The 22,849-nt window shown below is 36.1% G+C and overlaps 2 protein-coding genes across 2 annotated transcripts; both read right to left on the bottom strand.

The window, feature by feature from the left end:
- Positions 1-930: 930 nt before the first annotated feature.
- LOC127174593 (parvalbumin-2) lies at positions 931-2,508 on the bottom strand. The gene is made up of 5 exons (XM_051125092.1): positions 2,477-2,508; positions 1,982-2,053; positions 1,759-1,891; positions 1,548-1,657; positions 931-1,179 (listed from the first exon to the last, which is right to left on the bottom strand). Exons 2-5 carry the CDS (start codon positions 2,040-2,042, stop codon positions 1,154-1,156), a joined length of 330 nt encoding a protein of 109 aa, XP_050981049.1. The 5' UTR covers positions 2,043-2,053; positions 2,477-2,508; the 3' UTR covers positions 931-1,153.
- Positions 2,509-3,854: 1,346 nt separating this feature from the next.
- On the bottom strand, positions 3,855-5,838 carry LOC127174591 (parvalbumin, thymic-like). Its single transcript, XM_051125091.1, has 4 exons — positions 5,684-5,838; positions 5,420-5,552; positions 4,124-4,233; positions 3,855-4,038 (listed from the first exon to the last, which is right to left on the bottom strand). Exons 1-4 carry the CDS (start codon positions 5,742-5,744, stop codon positions 4,010-4,012), a joined length of 333 nt encoding a protein of 110 aa, XP_050981048.1. The 5' UTR covers positions 5,745-5,838; the 3' UTR covers positions 3,855-4,009.
- Between the last annotated feature and the right edge of the window lie 17,011 nt (positions 5,839-22,849).

The following is a 22,849-nucleotide window of genomic DNA, read 5'->3' as shown; positions in this document are numbered from 1 at the left end:
CTAATCCTTTACAATTAGATGCAAATGTGACTCTGGCTGTGAAAACCCAGCTTTTTTGATATTTTCATAAAATCATTCTTCGTAAGGTAAAGAACATTCTGTTACGTAACCTTGATATCTTTAATGCTGACTAAGGCCATGTCAAAGATTGAAATCATAGTGAAATCAACAGTTGAATTCAAACTTTTTTTATCTCATATTTCGATTTTGAGACTTTAACCTCTCAAATAGAACTATATCTATGGTTTCGTAAAACCAGAATTATTATTATATTAAATAATTATTATTATTTTATACAGAGTTTATGTACATATGCATATTAGATTAACGAATACACTTTCTTTGGTTATGTGACATTTTAATTTAATACTTTCAGTAGTATAGCAAAATGTGTTGTTACACAGTTGTTACACTCCAGTACTCAGAGAGTCAGCTTCTCCTGCTTTGCTTCAGTCATGTTGTGTGTGATATGCCTTTGGGATCTAAGTATAACATGACACATTCACTCAGTCACTGAGAGCTGTAAGTGATGCCTGTAGCTTGCACAGGGCTCATTGGCTCACTTCCTGTTGATTGTGAGGGCATTAATTTGAGCATGTGTACAAATCCTCATGGTGAGCCCCCCGTGTTGGACAGGGGCCATTACATGTTTACATTTAAAAACTGCTTATATCTCTGTCATTTCAACTAGATGCCTACACTACTCATTCATATTGCTTATTAAAATCAAGTGTTAATGCCTGTGCTTCCCCTATATGTATCACTATTCCTATATTTTCAAAATAACAGTTTTAACACTTGTTTTTTATTTTTACACAATGTAAAAAAAAGTGTTAAAACTGTTAGGAAAAAAAACTGTAAGGATTTCATACAGTGCACTCCTATGTAAAATTCAGAGAAAGATCAGACAATGTTGTTTTAATTCGAATGTATTTTTATTTCCTTAAAGTGCAAAAGAGATTGTAAGTTTGCACACAGAAGGTTTTTTACAGAACAATACAATGCAGTGAAACAACATTAATAATAAATAGCTTTTCAAGACATTGAACAAGCGTTCTTTGAAAGGAGGAGTTTGCAGGGCACTCATAAATAAATATAAAAAAGATGATAGGTAAGCAAAGCTCTGGTTCCAAAGACAAGGGTCCAAGAATGCTTAGGCCTTTACAAGCAAAGCAAACTCTGTGGAAAGACATCGACAAAGAAAAACAATTAAAACCTGGCACTGTTCATTTGAACAATTCATTCAGTTTCAACAGCTTAAAGTTTAGGTACCTTCTATTGCAACATCATTCAATTATTTATATGCTGGTACATATGACATTAATACAAAACTAAACAATTATTGATGTTCTAGCTGGTTGGTTTGCTAACTTGCTTTAAATATAAATGTAGCTAGAAAATCAAGAGCTATAAAAGATTACAAATCAATTAATGTTAGGACTAACTGAGCAAGCATTGAAAATGTTCTGTAACAAAGAGTTTTAAGTTTGATTGCATCACTATATTATCTTATGCTATATTATAAATATGAATATGAGATGAATTACCATCAACTCCGATTTTGCCGTCACCATCGCTGTCACCAGCTGAGAGGAAGGCCTTGGTCTCAGCATCAGTCAATGCCCTGGCGCCAGCAGAGAAGTTCTGCAGGAACAGTCTGAGGAGATTGAAAAAAGAAAATTAAGTAATGTGCCCTATGATATAATATAATAAATGCATAAGGATGAGTTCAATAATCTAAGTCTGTTGCATTCGTACTTCAGCTCATCCTCCTCAATGAAGCCGCTCTTGTCCTGGTCGATGACGAAGAAGGCCTTCTTGATGTCGTCGGCAGACTTTGCGCTCAGACCGACCTTGGCGAAGAAGCTCTTGTAGTTGAAGGAGTCAGCAGCTGGAATTTCACAAAATAGAAATCACATTAAAAATCAGCTAATTAAACAATAAACTCGGGTTATAGCGGGTTATAGCAGATGTGTCTTACCAGCGCAATCCTTAAGGGCTGCAGCCACATCCTCGTCCTTGAGAATTCCAGCAAATGCCATTTTTGATATGTCTGTAAATTAGATGCAAACAAGATGATGATGCATTAAGATGCATAAAAATGTCTGACATTGTAGCATCACATTAATTTCAGTGTGTAATTTCAAATAACCCCTTAGAGTTCTCCCATTAGAGTTAAACTTCTTCCTACAGTTAAAAAATTATTTCTCTGAGTTCATGTGAGATTGCCAAATGAAAAACACCACAAAAAGTAATTGACAATCAGTGCAAGCTCATCCAAAAAACTCGAGAAAGTAAGTAGAAAGTCCTTGGTTTGGTTAATTGAAGAGATGTGTTTTCGCATTTTCAGTCCTGTTGGAAGTCCATTTAAATCCTTATTTCACTCCTTCATTTCTTGTTAATTATATTCCATGGTGATAAGAGAAATTCATCAACCCCTGGTGTATGATCCTCAAGGTCTCTCTGGTTAACTCACCTTTGCGCTGCGCTGGCAACTGTTCCAAAGATGTGTGACGACTACTCAAGCACCCATGGGCCTGGCTTTTATACTTTTGTCTCAGGGGGTTGTAACAGACACCATTTGCTTAGGTTGGGTAAAGTTTCCAAAAAAATGTGTCTACTAGCCATATAGCTCTATTTTTATCCTTTCAAAAAGGGGATGCTTTAAGTCCTTATGGGAAACATAGGTGGGACATCCTAGTGCACATACTCTTTGCATGAAAATGTGTGCAATGTCATTTATATGTAAAGTAATTATTTGTACCACAATTCTGATATTTAAAATAGTTTGTCATGTTTTGTCCATTCAGCCTTGTACTGTCAGTTTTAAGCCATTTATTGGTGTCAAACAGAAAGAGTCACAAACTGAAATTCCTATTTTGCAGTTTAATAATTAATTCATATATGTAGATTAATATAGTAAATACAGTAGGATTTACTTGTTATCTCATTAGGATTCTTTATTATTTGCTACAAATTGTTGTTTAATTCCATTTAAGATTTTTTAAACAGGGAAAGGTGAAAGAATATTTTTAATGTTTTTTTTTATCTTGGGACGGAAAGGGAGGGGGTCAACCCATTTACAGTCTCTGTACCATATATATTCTGTACATGCAGTAAGTTGATGCTAAGCAGATTCTGGGACAGCTGAAGGCTTGAGCAGGGGCAAACATTTCAGAGTTTCAGGTTACTAACAAATTAATAAAACACACAAGTTTTTGTCTTTGAAGGAGGCTTTTTCACTCTATACCTCAATGAACAGGCCTGTAGTAATGAACAGTACAAAATTTCCAGTGATTACAAATGTTGCAGTAGTTTACATGTCACTGCAGTGCATATCTGTTAGATTTAGGGCTGTAAAAAGATTAATCGCGATTAATCGTGTACAAAATAAAAATGTTTGCCTAATATATGCATGTGTACTGTCTGTAATTATTATTTATATATATAAATACACACAAATTAATGTATATATTTAAAAGAAATATGTTGTTTATACAAAACCTTTATTTATATATAATATAAATTATATAAAGGTTATAATAAATACATATACTTGTAAATATTTCTTTAAAATATACATGAATGTGTTTGTATTAATATATACATAATAATTACACAGTACACATACATATATTAGGCAAACTCACACTTTTATTTTGTATGCGATTAATCGCGATTAATTGTTTGACAGTCCTAGTTAGATTGTTTACCTAATTTTAGTTTAGATTATAAAATTTAGAAAACAATAAGTAAATAAATGCATTAATTTAAATTACATATATAAAATAAATCTATTTTAAGATGATTTAAATACACAATATACAAGGAAGAAATATTGTTGAATTATTTTATTTTGTGTTACTTTAAGTTCATATAATATTACAGTAAAACATACAAGACAGAGCACAATCCTGCAGAATTCAGCTTCAGTTGAAAACTACTGACAAGATCCCAGTGGCAAAGCTCAGCTTTTTTTCTTTGCCATGTTTGACAGTCACAGCTGGTCTCAGGAAGCGTTAACAAGGGCTGAAAATTCTACAGGAGATGAGGAAATAGATTAATCTTTTATGTTTATATACTTATCATATTAATAAAATATCTATGCATTTCAGATACCAACCTTCCCAGCCGATTTTCCCATCCCCATCCATGTCTCCAGCCATGAGGAAGGCCTTGGTTTCAGCTGCTGTAAGAGCACGAGCCCCTTTAGAGAAGTTCTGCAGAAACAACCTAGAAAATGAGTTATAATACAATAAGTAAATATGTACAGAGTAGAAGTGCGATAATCCAGGTAACTAAAACCGGCACTACTTTCATGTCTCTCGTATCACACAGTGGACTCACTCTGTTTTGTTTTACAAACACAACTGCTGCCATTTTGCGCATCAGTTATCAAACGTATTGAAAATGAAGGACTATTATTAACAGTGTTGGGGAAAGTTACTTTTAAAAGTAATGCATTACAGTATTGAGTTACTCCCTAAAAAAGTAACTAATTACGTTAGTTACTTTTTATGGAAAGTAATGCATTACTTTACTTTTTGTTACTTTTTAAATCTGGCCAGGGTTTTCTTGTTTGTTTTTAATGTAAAAAGTTCTGTTTTTGTCAAATGTAAAAGCCTTTTCACGCCAAAAGCCTCAGGCTTTGAGAAAATTAAATTCACATCTGTACAGTAGACCGCAGAAGAAAAAAAATATCAACTCTTCAGCAATAAAAAAAGGAAAACAAATGTTAGATTATCTTAAGTATTTTTTGCTTATTAGCATGGTTGAATTGGATAATCGAAGGTCGGCAGTAAAGACATCGGTTAATAAAATGGGATTAAATGCATAAAGAATATTTGTATTATTTAACATATTTAATTATTGCAGGCTTGTGTCATATTCTGAGTTGAATTTCACTGTTTTTATTCATTTTGAGGAATACTGAATCTGTTGCATGCATGTTCACATTTATTCTAGAACTAACATCATACTCCCTGTTTCTCTCAACATGGGGACAGGAGAGCTTTTAATCAATAAATGGGGGAAAAGTAACTGGCGTTACTTATTTAAAAAAAGTAACTCCAATATTTTCTTGTCAATTAAAAAGTAATGAGTTACTTTACTAGTTACTTGGAAAAAGTAATTATATTACGTAACTTGCGTTACTTGTAATGCGTTACCCCCAACACTGATTATTAACATTATTGTAATGTCTTGTTACTACAAGGCCTATTGCGTTGTACACTGTACTGAATTAGTGGAATGCTTTAAGATAACAGAACGATTCAATTCAAATCAATATTTCATCCCCACATTATTATTTGCCATGTAATAAGCTGAAAGACTACACATATATCCCTAACATATCACAAAGTCACTCAAGCTACCCCATAAACATACATGTAAAAAGTAATTAGGCAAATTACTCAACTGTAGCTCATCCTGTTCAATAAACCCACTCTTGTCCTGGTCCAACATTTTAAAGACCTTCTCTATCTCAGGAGGAGACTTCTTTGACAAGCCTATCGTTGCAAAAAATGTCTTTGGGCTGAAAGTATCCTTTGCTGCAAGAGTCAAATTAAAAGGACAAATCACAATGGATATTCTGACAAAAAAGAAAAACATTTTTCTGACTGAAAAACAAACAACTATAGCAACCGAAGTATTATTCATTGAAGCGTTATTCGTACTTTACCTTTGCATGCATTAATGGCAGTTGAAATATCAGAGGCAGCCAAAAGGTCTGTGATAGCCATTTCTCAACAGATCTGAGGAAATTCAGAGGCCAACCGTATCTTCAGTGATTATAACAGCAAAACCTGCAGTCTGCACGTGATGTCATGATGTCAAAAACCACCAGTGTTTGTATGTCAGCTGCAGCTGTGTCCTTTACACCACCTGACCTCTCCAGGTCACAGAAGTACATCTTGTAATTGTTACTCGAGTAAAGCACCTCACAACCTATTTGATTAAACAAACACACACACAAATCTAATGATTTATACTAATCTTGATGTGTCACTATATCAGCGGGTTATATTTGGTTCAACCATTATGTTTCATTCACTTAAAGTGAACATCTTTGTAAACATCCTGTTATTGCTTCCCAGTCATTATTGGACGTGTGCCTACACAATATGATTTAAAAGCCATGAAATAGATCCTGTTGAGAATTTTGCTCAGAGAAATATGTTTATTTTCCTCACAGATCAAAGCCAGAATAGTATTGAAGCACAATAAGTTGAAGTCCACCTGTTTTTGTGTTTACGTGACTTTACCGATAGCTTTGTCTTTGTGCACGTGCTGATCTACAGCAGGCCGACTGTGCACGGCTGTGACGTCAGCTTCACTTCCTCCGCAGGCTCTTTTCCTGAGGATGGACGTCTGCCTGCCTGTGTTGCTGCCAACCAGGGGCCGAAGCAATGACAAAAACATCCTTCCAGCCCACTACCTGCCCCTGTGGCCTTGTCCCGCTCCATACTACCTCTTGTTTGCAGGAAGGCCATGTTTCCTGAGTGACAGGGATTTGAGGGGGATCAGGGCTGGACTTTTCATATTCTCAATAACACTGTTTTCTTTGTCCTTGTTTATATGTTACATCAGGTGCATCGAAGAGCGTCTGGAGCCATATTAGTGATATTAGAAATGCTTTTTAAATGGACAGAGAAAAGATCTGACCTGGTGAGTTAATGTGATTTAGAATATACCATTATTTGGTATCATATTAAATCTGTACATTTTAACAACAAATAGCAAAGAATATACAATTTCTTGCTTTAATGACTATGTAAATGTATATTTTATTACAACAGCATTGTTTTTGCTGATTTTGGACCAAATAGTGTGTTATGTGAGTGGATAAACCAAACGTAATGGTGGTTGTTCGTTGTTGATGACCTTTTGTCTCCTTCTGTGACTTTTACGAAATATATGGCAGCTCTTTTTAATAACTAAACAATTTTAGCTCAGAAAAAAGTGCAACATTGTACTTTTATGGGTATAACAGCAGTACCCATAAAGGGGCAATGGTAGCACTTTATTTTGCAGTCCTGTTCCTCATGTACATACTATGTACTTATTATAATAATTACAATAACTAGGTAATAAGACTGAACCTACTCCTAAACCTAACCCTACCCCATGTAGTTAACTTATATATCCAGAATTTTAGGTAGGTGCACTGTAAGTGCGCATACTCTAAAATAAAGTGCAACCGGGACATTGTATATTGTTTACTCCCAAAAGATGCATATTAATTACTAAATGTAGCAATAAGTACTACTATGAACCTTTTGTGGGTAAATAAGTTTTTGTACCCCTAAAAATTTTTGTACATTTTTAATGAGATTGTAGGTAGCTATTGGGAAATACTTTTAGAAAAATGTCCTGCCATGTGATTTAAAACAGCTTTTTGTTTTAGAACTAGTTTTGTATGCATTTCGTAACACAAATGTGTTTGTCACATTGAAGGACAATTTGAAAACGATGATAGATACACCCATTCTCTTATGTACATTAAAGGGGTAGTACAAAAATGTTATGTTCTCAAAAAAATAATTGTATTTATTTATGTGTTTGTTTATTGTAAATACAATCAGTGTTAGTGGGCTCCAATGTTTTGGTCCCTATTCACTTTCATTGTATGCACAAAAACAGCTGGAACATTTTTCAAAATATCCTCTCATGTATTTAATAAAGTCATGCGGGTTTAGCAATGACGTTAATTTGGTGAATTGGTAAACGGTGACAGAGTTTTTTATTTTCAAGTGAGATATTCTTTTCAATTTTGATATTACAATGTGTACTTTATGTGTCAGTTACCCATGTATTTGTTTATTCCTGTGTTGTTTTTTTTTTTAATAAATACTTGTTAAATATGTCAGGAGGTAGTTAAAAGAAATGATTAATAAGCTGATAAGTTACCAATGCGTTGCAATTACAGAATTTAAATCATTACATGTCTGGAACACGCCCTGTTTTATTTTGAGACGCTTTTTGCCACGCCAAGGTTCTCAGTAACAGACTGAGATTTCTCACTAAGCCTCTCTTGATAGATTTACAGCTTGTTTGATGTATCATCAATTGCTCTTGATCTGCCACCGGCATTGTCATCAGAGCATTAGATGACTACAATGAGGAACTCTCAGGATGGAAATACCTTTCAAAAGCTGTCCCCAATTAAAGCTGATTGTGTCTTCCATAAGCGAGGACACAGATTGCGCTGTTCCCGTCTCTCGGGTTCAGTTGCATCTCTATCTATTTCCAGCTGACCAGCTGTGATGGAAGCATGCCGATGGGACTCTCAGATTCAGCCAAGACGGCCGCCTCAGTTTCAGTTCCCGCCCCTCCTCTTCCCTAGCATCAATCACTCAACACCAAGTGTGTGTGTGTGTGTGTAGGTTGGAATGTTTGTGTGTGCATGTATGGACACCCTGAGATGACCTCGGCACAGATCACATCATTAGCCGTAAATCTGAAGACACCTACAAAACAAACACATTTAGAGCACATTTGGGCATTCTTCCCCACCGTTTGATTTACACGCAGATGAAATGAGGTCTTACGCAACACCTGTCTCTCCTATCCAATGATTGCACGTGAGGGTTGTGGCCATAGCCTGCTCCACTTCCATGTCTATGAAATACATGAAGGCGCTAATTGAGCAGCCTATCTTGCCAGGCTGCGAATTCCCCTTGGGCTGGCAAAAGGCCAGAGAGAGTCCTGGCCCTGCACAATGAGATCACCAAGACTTGGATCAGTTGTGTAATGGCACTCATGTATCATGCCACAGTGTTGGACAGTTCACACTGTGGATCTCATGTACTCTTTATCCAACAAACTTGTGAGCAGTTGGTTTCGTGCCGCTGAAAATTAGAAAAGCCCCCCAGGAGCTCCGGGTCTTTCCCAATGCCATGCTGACATGCAGAGGCCTTGCAAGCTGTCTGTCATCATTTACTCACCCTCATGTTGTCACGCACATGCAAACAATGTTGCCAAGTCTGTGGTTTTCCTGCGGATTTAGGCTACTTCAACACTGTTGCCCTGGGTTGTTTTTGATGTCATATTTCACGTCATATTTAGCCCCTGAAATACGAATTCACAAGGGGAACCCTGACAAAAAATATGTGTGTTTTATCTCCCAGAACGCGATTTTTTATGGGGGACCCCCCTCGAAACGAGATTGGGCTTTTGTTGTGAAAACCTGCTAACCCTGCATGTAACTTTCTTTCTTTGGTGGAATGGACAAAAGAAATGTTTTCATCCATACAATGAAATTTAATAGTGTCTGAAAAACTTCAATGACTAATTTGTATTTGACTTTTTTTGTATGGACAAAAATAATTTTCAAAAAACAATTGTCTGTTTTATTCCATAAAGCTGAGCCAATGCTGATTTTCAGCTTTGGAACTTTAATATAACAACACTTGTTTCCTTTTAGTAGTTCACTTCCAGAACTAAAATTTACAGATAATTTACTCACCCCCTTGTCATCCAAGATGTTCATGTCTTTCTTTCTTCAGTCGATAAGAAATTATGTTTCTTGAGGAAAACATTTCGAGAATTATCTTCATGTAGTGGACTTCAATGGTGCCCCAAGATTGAACTTCCAAAATGCAGTTAAAATGCAGCTTCAAAGGGCTCTAAACAAACTGACAATTTATATACTTTTTAACCTCAAATGCTTGTCTTGTCTATGTCTGTGTGAACTCTGTGTATTCCGGTTTAAGACAGTTAGGGGAAGGCCAAAAAACTCCCATCTCATTTTCTTCCCCAACTTTAAATCGTCCTACATTGCTGCAGAAGTACCGACCCAGTGTTTACAAAGTGAACATGCAAAGAAGATCAAATGCCCTTTACAAAAAAAGTAAAACAGTGATGTAGAACGATTTTAAAGTTGGAGAAGAAAACGAGATGGGAGTTTTTCGGCATACCCTAACTGTATTGACACGGATTTCACAGACATGTGCATTGCAGAGAAGAGACAAGAGCATCTGAGGTTAAAAAAGTACATAAATTGTCAATTTGTTCCAAAAATGACCGATCGTTTCGCTAGAAAAGACCCTTCTTCCTTGGCTGTGATCGTTTAGAGCCATTTGGAGCTGCATTTAAATGGCCACAAATTTATTTGTGTGCCCTGTCTGTCCAATGGCCACCATATGCGCGTGTCCGTTAAGTCAAAGAACTTATATTGACAAGAAGTAAAAGCCATTCCATTGCAACAGCAGCGCCCAGCAGCAGCCATACACTTCCGCCATTTTGGAGTGAAAGCGCCTCGGCACTCCACTAGCTTCTTGTTGTTGCTATGGCAAAAATCTGCTTTGTTTAAAAAAACGTACATTAAAGCTAAAATACACACCCTGAATGATGACAGCATTTTTTTGTATATTTTTTTTACTCCTTTCCGTTTATTTCTTAAGAATTTTCGTACTTCTGTTAACTATTAAACCATAAGTTGTTTATTATTGAAAGGACTTTTGTATGTTTTGTATGTACTGTAATCTTTGTTTGTTACTATTGCAGTAACGTAAACAGAATTATGTACAATCACTAGACTAGTGATTATCAAAAACAGACTGTCTTTCATTTATTTTTCACAAAATCTTTGCTCTCTGGAAACCAAGTCAGTTTCAGCTGAAATTCCTATTTTAAGTGCAAGTATTAGCATTATAAATGCTGAATTAATTCAGGGCCTGTTTTTGGTGGCAATTAATACAGGGCCTGTACACATGGGCAAAGTTTCAAAAAACGTTTTGGACGTATGACTGAGTATTTTAAAGAATGCTACAATGTTTAGCATAGCGCTAACTGTGAATTTCGCTATATTGATAGCCAGACGTTTCACTTGAGGTTTATTTGTGTGCCCTGTCTGTTAAAGTCCCAAGTATCTTTCACTCAGTGAGTTTTGGCCCGAAATGCAGTCAGCTATGCAACAGGAGCTTGCCAGTTCCATTACAACTCAGTGACTGTCCCTCTGCTTGCTTGTACAGTACATTTGGGGTTTCCCTTGAGCCGCCACAAGCCTGGCTCTAGTTTTATGAGTATGACAGTATCTCTTGGATGGACTTCACACTTAGCAGAATGGCAGCAAACAGCTATGACATTGGATACAAATCTGGCATTGCATTTTTATAGCATTTCGTCCGGTAAATGTTTTTTTCGATTCTCTATTTTGAGATCACATATATACGTTCTCAGCCTGGTACAGATCTCATCTGGCAGTTTTACTGCTCTAGTAAGTGAGACGTCTGCCAGACTGAAAACAGGTGACATTTTTCTTTGCATAAACTCTATCCTGTAAACATGGAAAAGAGAGGAAAATAGAAACATTATAGGACAGGTGCAAGTTTCAGAAGCTGCGATGCAACACTTTAGACTCAATATCAAAATTGCTGTTGAAGTTTGCAGAAATGAAAGTGATTAATATATAGGATTTAATTTGGTTTTTAATTATAAAAACAGATGATAATTTATCTTATTCCATGTCTTTATTTATTAATGCATTTTGATTTAATTGCTTCATTAATTTCATGCCGTACCTTTCCATTTCACGCTATACAACTAAATCAAACTATGACCTGATTAGTATTATATCATGTAGTGATGTGAGTTAACATGCTTAATGAAAGTTATTAATAAAACTCACAACAAGATAAAGTAGTAGGATCCAGATTTTAATGATTTCTGGGTGCCATCCAAAATAATTGGTGTTCTATTTCTTTAGCAGATGTTTTCTGTTTACTCTCTTCTTATCTAATTTCTTGCACATATACAATGTCTTTTGCATAAAAACATCTTAGCATATGTACTTAATGTATAAGTATTTCCAAATAAACTGATTTGTGGTATATCAAATAAAAAAAATACTAATATTCTCAGTATGTCCTGTCACCCACAGGACCTGTAAACCTGATCCATGACTGCAGAGCAAAGGCAAAGGCAGGCAGACTGCCGAGCCTGACAGAGCTTTTTTATTTTTAAATTATAGTGACACAGCATATAGAGAAATCTACTGAACATCCCTGCCCATATATAGCTTCTATACAGGATTAGATTAAGGATGTAAAGCCGACTACTGAGAATACAGAGTGTTACACTGATTCCCCAGTAAAAATTAACACAGTCCTTGATCTGTTTGCTAATCTAACTCTTTAACTATTAAAATCATAACTGTGGCATCATGTGAACAGCTAAACAGTAATAATCTAAAATACCTTGTATTTTCAATCCACTATTGAATTGTAATGGAAATCTTTGAGCCACACTTGAAGACACTTCACCTCAGGATCCACTAGGGGGACTCTTTGAATAGTAAGGTGTATGCATTTCATATATTTTATTTAAATGGCAAACAACCGAAATCCTCTTCAAACTATGGTGAGTTTTTGGAGAAATATTGTGAATTTTGTAGCAAATGTATTACAACAACAGAGTTTAACTTACATTACAGATTGCACAAAGTTAGTTCTTTTGGGCTTTGTAAACATTATGTCAGATAGAATGTTTATCCTTATGCATCCTCAGTCAAACCAAGAGGACTGTAAATAGTTAAGAGTAGAGGTCGCCCTAACTGGCCTCCCTGTTGCATCTCTGGTTAACAGCCAACTTCCTACCGCTCTAATTTAGACTGTTCAGTAGTTCACACCAAGTACCAAATCAACCCATCCTTAGATCAGGGTCACTACTGTTAACTAATACTAAAACTATAATAATAATAATAATAATAATAATAATAATAATAATAATAATAATGATAATGATAATAATAATAATAAAAACTTTCTAGACATTCCTCATTTTCATTTAGTTTAAGTTGAAGCAGTAAAAACTAACTTAAAATTTAATAAAAACTATATATATATATATATATATATATATATATAAAACAATAAAAGCATGAAAAATTACCTAACCTTTAACATTAAGTCAGGACAGTTCTAATTAAAAATGAACAAAAAGTAATAATAGTATATTGATTATACTAAAATAACTGGAACGTTGTGTGTGGAATAGAATGTTTATCATTTACATTATAAAATAACTTACATTAGCATAATAAATATGTATACAACATACATAGTTTATTTTAAACTATTTAAATGCACAAAATACGATCCTTTGCAACATATTTATTATTAAATAAAAGAATGTGATCTGAAGTTTACCTGCTGAGCTGAAACTTAGAAAAGACAGTGATTATGGTGATATTTACACTGTATTAAATTCAAATGGCTTAGTTTGAAATTTTATGGGCAGGTCTGATTTCTAAACACATAAATTAATGATGCAATGTACGGCGCTGTTTTAATTTAAGCAGAAGGTGGTAATATATTTGTGTTTACAAATCCATCTTGAATTACTCTCACTATTCAGGCCGTCTGTACACCAGAGCTGCTGTACGAGGCACTTCCCAACTTTTCCAAAAAAGGTTACGGCAGCCAAGGCTGACGTTTCATTTTTGTCCCCTACCCAGAATGCAGCGGGGCACCAGACGAATGGAGTTGCTGTTGTAGTGGGGCATGTAACTCTCCGCGCCACTGGCTCTGATTTGCATGCTCAGAATAAGCCCAAAGGCATCCAATTACACAGCTCTCATGGATTGTTTGGTGTCACTTATCATCTGTTTGAGGGATATGATGATTCTGCTCTTCATGTGTAAAAGGATAGCGTGAGGTTCTGGGCCCCTTTTTTTGTGAAGTGTTACCACTCAATTGGTGGGAAGATCAACACAAACCCACTTAAAATAGTGAACCTCCTCTCTTTTTGGTAGCATGCTATGCTTCGGGACCCCTACAAGGTCTGTTGCCATAGTGCAACAACGTGAGCACATTCCCCTTGGTGATTTATGAAAAATTAAGGGTAAGACAGAGAAGCGTTGGAATCATGATCCCAGATGATTCATCTGAGAACTTCAGTCTCATGGTTTCTTGTGTCTGATTTCATTTATATTACAAAAAGCTGTATTAGCATTTATACTATTTTACATCACAGTCTTTTTAGAAACATATATACTGTATATAAAATGAACAACACCTTGGAATGACATACTGTAAGACTCTTGGGTTTAGCAATAATACCTCTACTCCAGTTTCTCTGTCTCAGTGCTTTTAGCTGGTCATTTTAATGGTAGCTGTTAGGTCTTCAGTTTCAGAAGCTTGGAGCAAAACCATGACAAGTGTACGAAATTCCTCATGAAGAAACCCGAAGCTCCCTGTACTTTCTTGTCAAGTGTCTGATTGAACTACCAGCTGCATGTTTGCTCCTCCCCACGCTCAGACCTAATGGGTATGTATGTGTATATGCGTGCATCTGTTGCCAGCTGGGAACAATATCCTGATGCTGAATGAGTGTGTTGAGTAAAACTCCAGCATCAGTGATTTTGTTGCCAGAGGAGCACCTTGGACATCCTGTGCGTGTGTCCTCAGAGATGGAGCTTCCGTTGTTCTCACACAACCGGACAGCAGTGCAAAGAAGATTCAGAACTGGTGGTATTAGGCTAAATGTATGTTTTATCTGTATATTCTGAATATTCCACTATTATCTGTATACATAAAATACATAAATGATAAATAAGTGACAGAAATGCTTCACACTATTTATTTACTAACATGTTAATAATATAAATATAGCATATTTATATCTATTTATATATTAATAAAAAATGGCAACAGTGCAATAAAAATTTTGAGACTCCATTGGTATTCTTCATATGGTGTTGTGTTCACGATTGGCCACTGTGTGTCCTAAATTCAATTTGAGGGAATGTTTCTGGATAATATCCAGCAGAGGGCGCACACATTTTGCCTTATTTCAACCCAAGTGCAGAGTCTGTTTGAGTTACATGCATGACAAGAGCACAAAGCATTGGAAACTGAGTCTTGAGGTAAGCCTGGAAGTCTTCGAGGAATTTGGTGTGAGCAAATGCTGTTATTTTACTTAGTCACTGCTTACTGAATGAATAAAAAAACAAAACAAGAAAAAAAAAGTACGACACAGTACGATTACAGTGCATAATCATTGGTCAATATTCTGATCATATCTTTTTTTTTTTTTTTTTTTTTTGGAAAGGGCATTAGAGGGTTTGCACCTACATCACGGTTTAGTCAGTTACCTAGCTTTACCTACCTGACCGGAAATGATAAGAACAAACTTGGATGTTGTCAAGATTCTTGCCCTGGAAATCCTGGTTCAGTTTGGCCAACCACAAACTTCCTTCTTTCCTCAGTTTTTTGCACTTCTCTCCTTAATTTGTTATAACGTTTACAAGTCTATAGTACTCCAGATGTTTCTCCCGGTACAGACCATTTTCAGCAGCAATAATCAGCAAAATTTGCAAGTTTTCAGTTCCCAGTGGAATTGTTCACGTTCTAGGCCGCCAATATGGCCGATTGATGACTGGTCATGAAAACACTCTATTACTATTAAGTAATTGTTAATGTTAATAAAATCAGCATATTAACTGTTTAATTGTTCAGTCATACTTTATATGGAGTTCTGCAGTGTGGATAAATTTTTGTAGGCCATCTGAAAGTCAGCATCTCCCTCTTCCCTCGACAAAAAAAAAAACAAAAACAAATATGTGACCCTGGACAACAAAACCAGTCTTAAGTAGCACGGATATATTTGTAGCAATAGCCAAAAATACATTGTATGGGTCAAAATTATACATTTTTCTTTTATGCCAAAAATCATTAGGATAATAAGTAAAGATCATGTTTCATGAAGATATCTTGTAAATGTCCTACGGTAAATTAGCAATATGCGTTGCTTAGAACTTCATTTGGACAACTTTAATGACAATTTTCTTAATATTTTGATTTTTTTGCACCCCTCAGATTACAGATTTTCCAATAGTTGTATCTCAGCCAAATATTTTCCTATCCTAACAAACCATACATCAATGGAAAGCTTATTTCAGCTTTCAGAAAAAAAATTGACCCTCATGACTGGTTTTCTAGTCCACATATTTTATTCATTGGCTTATAGATTATTGCAGAAAAAAGCAAAAGGGCATTTTACTTATATATTTTATATATGTCATAGAATAAAATGTGAAAATATCTTGAGTGTTAACCACAGACTTTATTTCAAGCATTTAACCAAAAAACTATTTTTTAGAAACCGGAAGAGCTAAAATGCTAACGCTTTGCCAGATTTTGGCCTACAAAAATATGTCATACAGAACTCTATAGTGCACACTGTTTGAAATACCACATCCACACACAATGCACAATGCAATGTGCTCGACTTGACATTTCACATCCTGTGTAACAAATAAACGTAAATAATTACAGCCATATTTTTCTACAACTCATTATTTGATTAGCCTGCCAGATGTTAAGATATGATTACATCTCATTGAATTATAAATTGAAAATTATCATATTTATTAATTTAAGGTGGTAAAGGATGCTACTCACTTGCAGCGTGATGAGGTCATTGTTGAAACAATATTTTGAAACATTTATTGTTGCATAATGACTCTTGTTTCACATACTTTTTTCAAAATAATAAGCATTCAGTATTCTGAATATAGCCAGTGTCTACAGAGTTAAGGCCCCTCAGTGTTTTATGTGAAAATACATCTTTTATTACAGCTGCTTGAAAAGTAATTCTTTAATTTCAGGTAATTACAAACAAAACTTGCACTAAAAATGATCTATACATAATCGCATGCAATATTAATAAAAGATGGTATACATCCTCATTAAATGTGTTAAAATGCTTAGCTAAATAATGTAGTGTCTTTATTTATAAAGTAGTTGTTTCAACAGATATTCAGAGTAAGTGGGTAGTTGCTGGTGTGTGTGTTTGTATTTATTTACAGGGTGTGGAGAAAGCTGGGTGGAGGCTGTCAGAAGATATGAACACACACCTGTTGAACACAGAGGTGTTGAGCCAGCAGGTAAAGAAACAGGGATTAGTTCTCTACCTCAACTAAGAGATTTCCTCTATGCATACAGATGGTGAGTGTATGAGTGTGTGTGTGTGTGTGTGTGTTTCTTGACTGACTTCGTCACAGTACCTATTGAGTCAGCTCTCTGAGTCATCCGTTTCAAGGTTGCCTAGTGACAACGGCGGGGAAATGTTTCCTATTGCGCATTCGCTGATGCTTGGTACCAATATTTATTCAAGCACTGCAGTAAGAGGGCCAGAGAAAATAATTGATGCATTTCACATGATTGCATGGATGTTCGGCCATCCGTAAAAAATGTTTACCTGACGATTCGGAACTTCCCTTGTTTTTCGTGCTTACCGAATCAACTTCCTAATAAAACTGATAAATGCTGGGATTCGGTTACTCTGAATTAGTGTTTCCAAAGCTTGTGCTTGTCTTTCATAGACACCAATCCAGAAATGTGCTCATTTTGACACATTAACCTGGACATCATTCAGCATTTTTATTGATATTATTACAACACCCTCTTTTAAAGGTTAAAAACTGTTCTAGTGAAGAAACAAACTCTTTTCAGCCAACTTTCATTTTTGGGTAAACAATTCAGTTGGTTGCTTCATGCACATTGAGGCATCATTTAGTAGCCTCAAAGCTAAAATAATAGGCGTTTGCCCTCATAGGTCTTTTTTTGCAAGACATTATGCTCCTCCTACAGGCTGGCACACTCATGAACGATGTCATTATCAGTGAAAAGGAAGCTAAGGAAGTGAATATAACCTCATACACCTCAGATGCACTATGTATTTGAATGCTGATGTTTAAGTTAAAATTTCTATTTAGGAAAATTATGTAAAGCCTGTTTGGTTCCAACAGTGTGTTGAATGATAGCTCATGAAGTGGTTTTACAGGTTTCCTGTGAAAAGAAGCGTCATAACAAGATCTGGTGTTGCTAGACAAATATTTACTGCTACCAAGTAATGCACAGAGTCTAGTGTGTGTGCTGCAAGACAATATTTCCTGTTTTGACACCATCCACGTTAACAAGAAAAAAAACAACCAACTCGGCAAAGCAGGTGGAGACACCTACTACACATATTCATGGCTTCTGAAGCTCTGAGGCATCCCCTTACAGCTGCAGGATTAGGTAGTGTTGACCTGCTTTTCTCTCAAAAGCAGAAAAGTCTCTCTTCCCCTTTTTTTTAATTTTCAAATTTCAGTTGGTCAGTGAAAAGTCATTACATTTTACATTTTATATTTATTTTATTTGGGTCATTTTATTGGGTTGTATTTAATATTTTTACCCAGATGCTGGGTAGTCCTTCTGCACTCTAAAAATGCTGGGTTCACCTTGTTGGGTCATTTTATTGGGTTGTTTTTTAATATCTTTTTACCCTGGTGCTGGGTGGTTTTTCTGTAACTAAGCTGCTGGATCATTTTAAAAGGGTTATTAAATATTGGGTTATTTTTTTGAGCCAACCGCTGAGTCTCCGACAAAACAACCTAGCTGCTGAGTTACAGTCAGAGCGCAGGTTTTTTCGCATCCTCTACAGGAGAGAGCAATTCACAGCGCTGCCAATTTGGTGCACTTCTTCAGTGAAATAAAGGTTTGTATACATTTTATTTTGTTTATAAAGTCTTTACTGTGCTGTAAATTATATTATTTTACGCAATGCGACATACAAAGACGAGATGTCAGTCATCTGCATCAGCAGTGGGTGTTTTCGCATGATGGAAATGCCTTTAGCCTTGCATAACATAAATTGATTCTATTCATTACAATATGGAATTGAATTTAATTTGATGGTAAAATATATTCTCTAATCTCATTACTGTTTGTTTATGCCAAGTTATAGAGTCAGTCACGGCATCTTTCAGCTACAAGTGAAACGCGAGTCGGTGGTCTGAGATTAGCACTATTTCAGTGAAAAGTGACTACAGAGTACGATTGAATACACTTAAATTACAGTTCTACTTTTAAATGTTTTACTTTTAAAATGCTTAAATGAGTTTAAATGTATGTAAGATTGTATGCTGTATTCACCCATTTTTGTCCATGGGTGTTCTTGCTTAATAATAAATGTTCATCTTTTGATTATCGCTGTTGCCTCTATAATTATGTGTGATTTTTCATTTCCAGCCCATTTTAATCCAGCAATATAATCATTTTCAAACAATAGTTGACTTAAAACAGCCCAGCATGTTAGGTAAAAATATTTAACCCAACCAGCTGGGTCAAAATAACCCAGCATGTGTTCTGTCCAATATTTACAGAGCGCTAGGTTGCTAAATAATCCAAGTTGGGTTGTTTTTAACCCAGCATTTTATATTTATACATTTTCCCAGATGTTTTCTGTATGTCTATTATGAAGATGGATTTCCTTAGCATCTGTTCAAGCCATACTGACATAACAGGTTGTACTTTCCTCCCTCTTGTCTGACCAGCTTTTGGGTCATGGAAAAACTGACTTGTCCTCCCCTTTCTCATTTTATGACGCTGCGTGAGTCAGGGTTTAATGCACTAGTCCGTGGCTGCTGTTTTGTCCAGTCAGATCACAGATGATGACATAAATAGCAGTATGACATCAGTGGATGATGCATGAAAAATATTATCTATCAGATTAACGTATCAAAAGTGTGCATAAGTACTGACTAGATGGTCTGTTTTTTTTTTTGTTTTTTTGTTTTTTAAACTGTAATTGTGAGGGAGCAAAACAGAGAGCATTACTAGCATAATGGTATTAGATGAAGCATGCCTGACCATTTTGGAATAGTTCACACCAAAATTCAATTCTGGTATCACCGTCATGTGGTTCCAAACTTATATTAAAGCTGCAAGCAGCGTTGAAATGGCCCTTGCACCCACCTGGTGGCTTTATGAAAACAGCGAATGGTGGGAAATATGCATTTAAAGTAGTAAATATAGAAGGAATATCTAAGTCATTTATATGTGCCAAACTTCCTGCTACCAGGTGGTGGCGCTATGACTATAACTGGATATTGGCATGTAGATCTCTTCAGGCCAGCACTATTATGAAACATGAAGTTTGGTGCAGATTGAACATGGTATGTTTGAGTTAGTGCAAAGCATGAAGTATCCTGTTGGCAACAAGTGGCGCTATGATTATAACTGAATATTGGCCTGTAGATGTCTTCAGGCCAGGACTCTTGCCAAACATTTGACGTTTGGTGCAGACTGGACATTGCATGTTTAAATCAGTGTAAAACATGTCATTTCCTGCTGCCAGCAGGCAGCGCTATAATTATAACAGAATATTGGCCTTTAGATGTGTTCAGGCCAGGACACTTATCGAACATGTGAAGTTTAGGGCAGATTGAACATTGTATGGCTGAGCTACAACACCACCTATTCCCTTGGCGAAACATAGAATTTTGTCATGCCGCCATGGACACGCCCTTTAACGAAAACTCAAGATCTTCACAATGTAACATTGCAAAGGCCTTTAGTATTGACAGACAAAATATAATGTTGATTTCATTAAATCTCTATGAGGAGTTCATTAGAGTGTAAAATATACCACTTCCTGTTGCCAGCAGGTGGCACTTTGGCTATGACTGAATATGGTCATGGGCATGTGTTCAGGACAGGACTCTTATCAAACATGTGAATTATGGTGCAGATTGGTGGTTGTATACCTGAATTATAACTTCCTCTTTCATGACGAAACATCAACAAAAACTCAATATCTTCACAATTTAATGTCACAAAGGGCTTTAGATTACACTTACCAAAACTTTTACAAAACTTGCCGAAAATTTCAAAATAACAGACTTCCTGTTGGGTTTCGGACTTCGTACCGGGGGACTTGGGGACCGGGTAGGTATTGGTGTGTTACATGTGTCTATTTCGTACATGTGTGTGAAACATAGCTCGAGGGGCACTTCGTTGAAATTTTATGGGTGGCGCTATCGAGTCATTTTGCCACACCCACTTTGGAAACCCATATCAAATGTAAATTTTCACCACTTTGGCGTGTGTGCAAAGTTTCATGAGTTTTCGAGCATGTTTAAGCCCTCAAAAATGAGATTCATTTTGGAGAAGAAGAAACTGAGCAATTCCAGTAGGGTCCTTGCACCATAATTATGTCATCACTCCAAAAGGCTTGTAGCACACAAGTCATATCAATGCTTTTTACGTTTTTATTTATTTTTTTTTTTTTGTCAGTTTTCTAGCTTTACAGGCCCAGGTTACCAATAATTGTCATACGAAGAAGAGCAACATGAATATTCTGCTAAATATCTCATTTTGTATCCCACAGTAGAAAAAAACATCATGTGGTTTTGCAAACAAAATGAGAGTGAGTAAAGTGTTGAACTGTCTCGTTAATTTAGCAGTTTTCATATCTGACACCATCTACCCCTTCATATAAGCTGTCATTCAGTTAAACAATTCACCTTTGACATTATTTAAACACTGCTCTGTGTGAAGAAACATCAGGTGTGCAGAGCAAGAGAGAAAGACTCCATGTTTAAACAGCTATTTTTGCATTTAGCCTTGAAGGCAGCCAGCTGTGAGCTTTAGGCCTTGATTGAGCCATGAAACATTATATTTGTTTACTAATCAAAATAGTTTGTGTACATGGTCCCTTATCACCTGAAGTTCTCATCAAACACCCCATTAGCCTTCTGACGGTGTTTTCATTTGTCATTTACATCTCACAAGCTCCCCTCACTGGAATGTAGCGCTTAGCATGGGGTTGCTAATGAGTGACTTATTTACTCAAGGGAAATTCGAACAGGACTTTGAAGATACCTCCGTGTGGCGTATGCAAATCAAAAAGTTATCTCGAATTTAACACGATGTTGAGCAGTTGTAAGCTATAAACGGTGAGTTATGCATGAGGTGCAATTTATCAGTACTACCAAGTGCTGATAAACCAGACTACTACTACTGTGAATACCTGGATGGATTTGCATGAATGAATGGTCAGTTGTGTTTGTATAGTTCTTATGCCCATTTCTGAGCATGGAGGCTGTTTTCTAAGCTTTGTCTGTGCTGCTTTGCTTACAGGCAGATTGTTATCAGCGTAAGTGGTGTATACCGGAGGTTCCACACTAAATAAACTGAGGGTTGGGATAGAAACTGTTTCCATAGTCTCAGCATTGAGAACGGAGCCGGGAGTCAGGCTGTGTCCAAACGCTGCTCTACCAAGGCCATCAGTGAGGTGGGGGAGGGAACATTTGAGCTGATAGCTCCTGTGAGTTAAACAGGTGTGAAATGTACTTGTTCCCAGAAACTATGTGAAAATCCCCTGTTTGTCCAACACCACATCCAACTTGTGTCTTAAAGGAGTATTCACTTCCAGAACAAAAATGTACAGATAATGTACTCACCCCCCTGTCATCCAAGATGTTCATGTCTCTCCAAGTTGTGAAGAAATTATGTTTTTTGCTGAACACATTTCAGGATTTCTTTCCATATAGTGGACTTCTATGGTGCCCTGGAGTTTAAACCTCCAAGATGCAGTTTAAATGCACCTTCAAAGGGCTCTAAATTTTTTTTTTTTTTAAAGAATGTATGATTTATGTACTTTTATACGTAAACACTGCTTTTTCCGGATCAGGATCGTTAGGGTATGTAGAAAAACTCCCATCTCATTTCTCCTCCAACTTCAAAATCGTCCTAAATCGCTGCAGAAGTACCGACCTAGTGTTTACAGAGTGAACATGCAACGAAGCCAAGATGCCCTTTACAAAAAAGGTAAAACAGCGATGTAGGACAATTTTGAAGTTGGAGGAGAAAATGAGATGGGAGTTTTTCAACATACCCTAACTGTCTTAAACTGGAAAAAACAATTCACGCAGAGCTAGACAAGATGAGCATTTGTGGTTAAAAAGTATAGAAACTGTCAATTTTTTCAGAAAATAACTGATTGTTTCGCTATATAACACCCTTATTCCTCGGCTGGGATCATTTAGAGCCTGTTGAAGCTGCATTTTGGAAGTTCA

Source organism: Labeo rohita, chromosome 12, assembly GCF_022985175.1.
Source record: "Labeo rohita strain BAU-BD-2019 chromosome 12, IGBB_LRoh.1.0, whole genome shotgun sequence".
NCBI classification, from domain to species: Eukaryota; Metazoa; Chordata; class Actinopteri; order Cypriniformes; family Cyprinidae; genus Labeo; species Labeo rohita.
This window is presented reverse-complemented; position numbering and strand designations above follow the sequence as displayed.

Coding starts and splice junctions, on each gene's coding strand:
- LOC127174591 (XM_051125091.1), bottom strand. CDS start 5,744: ATGGCTATCACAGACCTTTTGGCTGCCTCTGATATTTCAACTGCCATT. Junction 4,234..5,419: donor ATTGAACAGGATGAGCTACA/GTTGAGTAATTT, acceptor CTCATTTTCTAG/GTTGTTTCTGCAGAACTTCT. Junction 4,039..4,123: donor TGGGAAAATCGGCTGGGAAG/GTTGGTATCTGA, acceptor CATCTCCTGTAG/AATTTTCAGCCCTTGTTAAC.
- LOC127174593 (XM_051125092.1), bottom strand. CDS start 2,042: ATGGCATTTGCTGGAATTCTCAAGGACGAGGATGTGGCTGCAGCCCTT. Junction 1,892..1,981: donor AGCCCTTAAGGATTGCGCTG/GTAAGACACATC, acceptor GTGAAATTCCAG/CTGCTGACTCCTTCAACTAC. Junction 1,180..1,547: donor CGGCAAAATCGGAGTTGATG/GTAATTCATCTC, acceptor GTCTTTCCACAG/AGTTTGCTTTGCTTGTAAAG.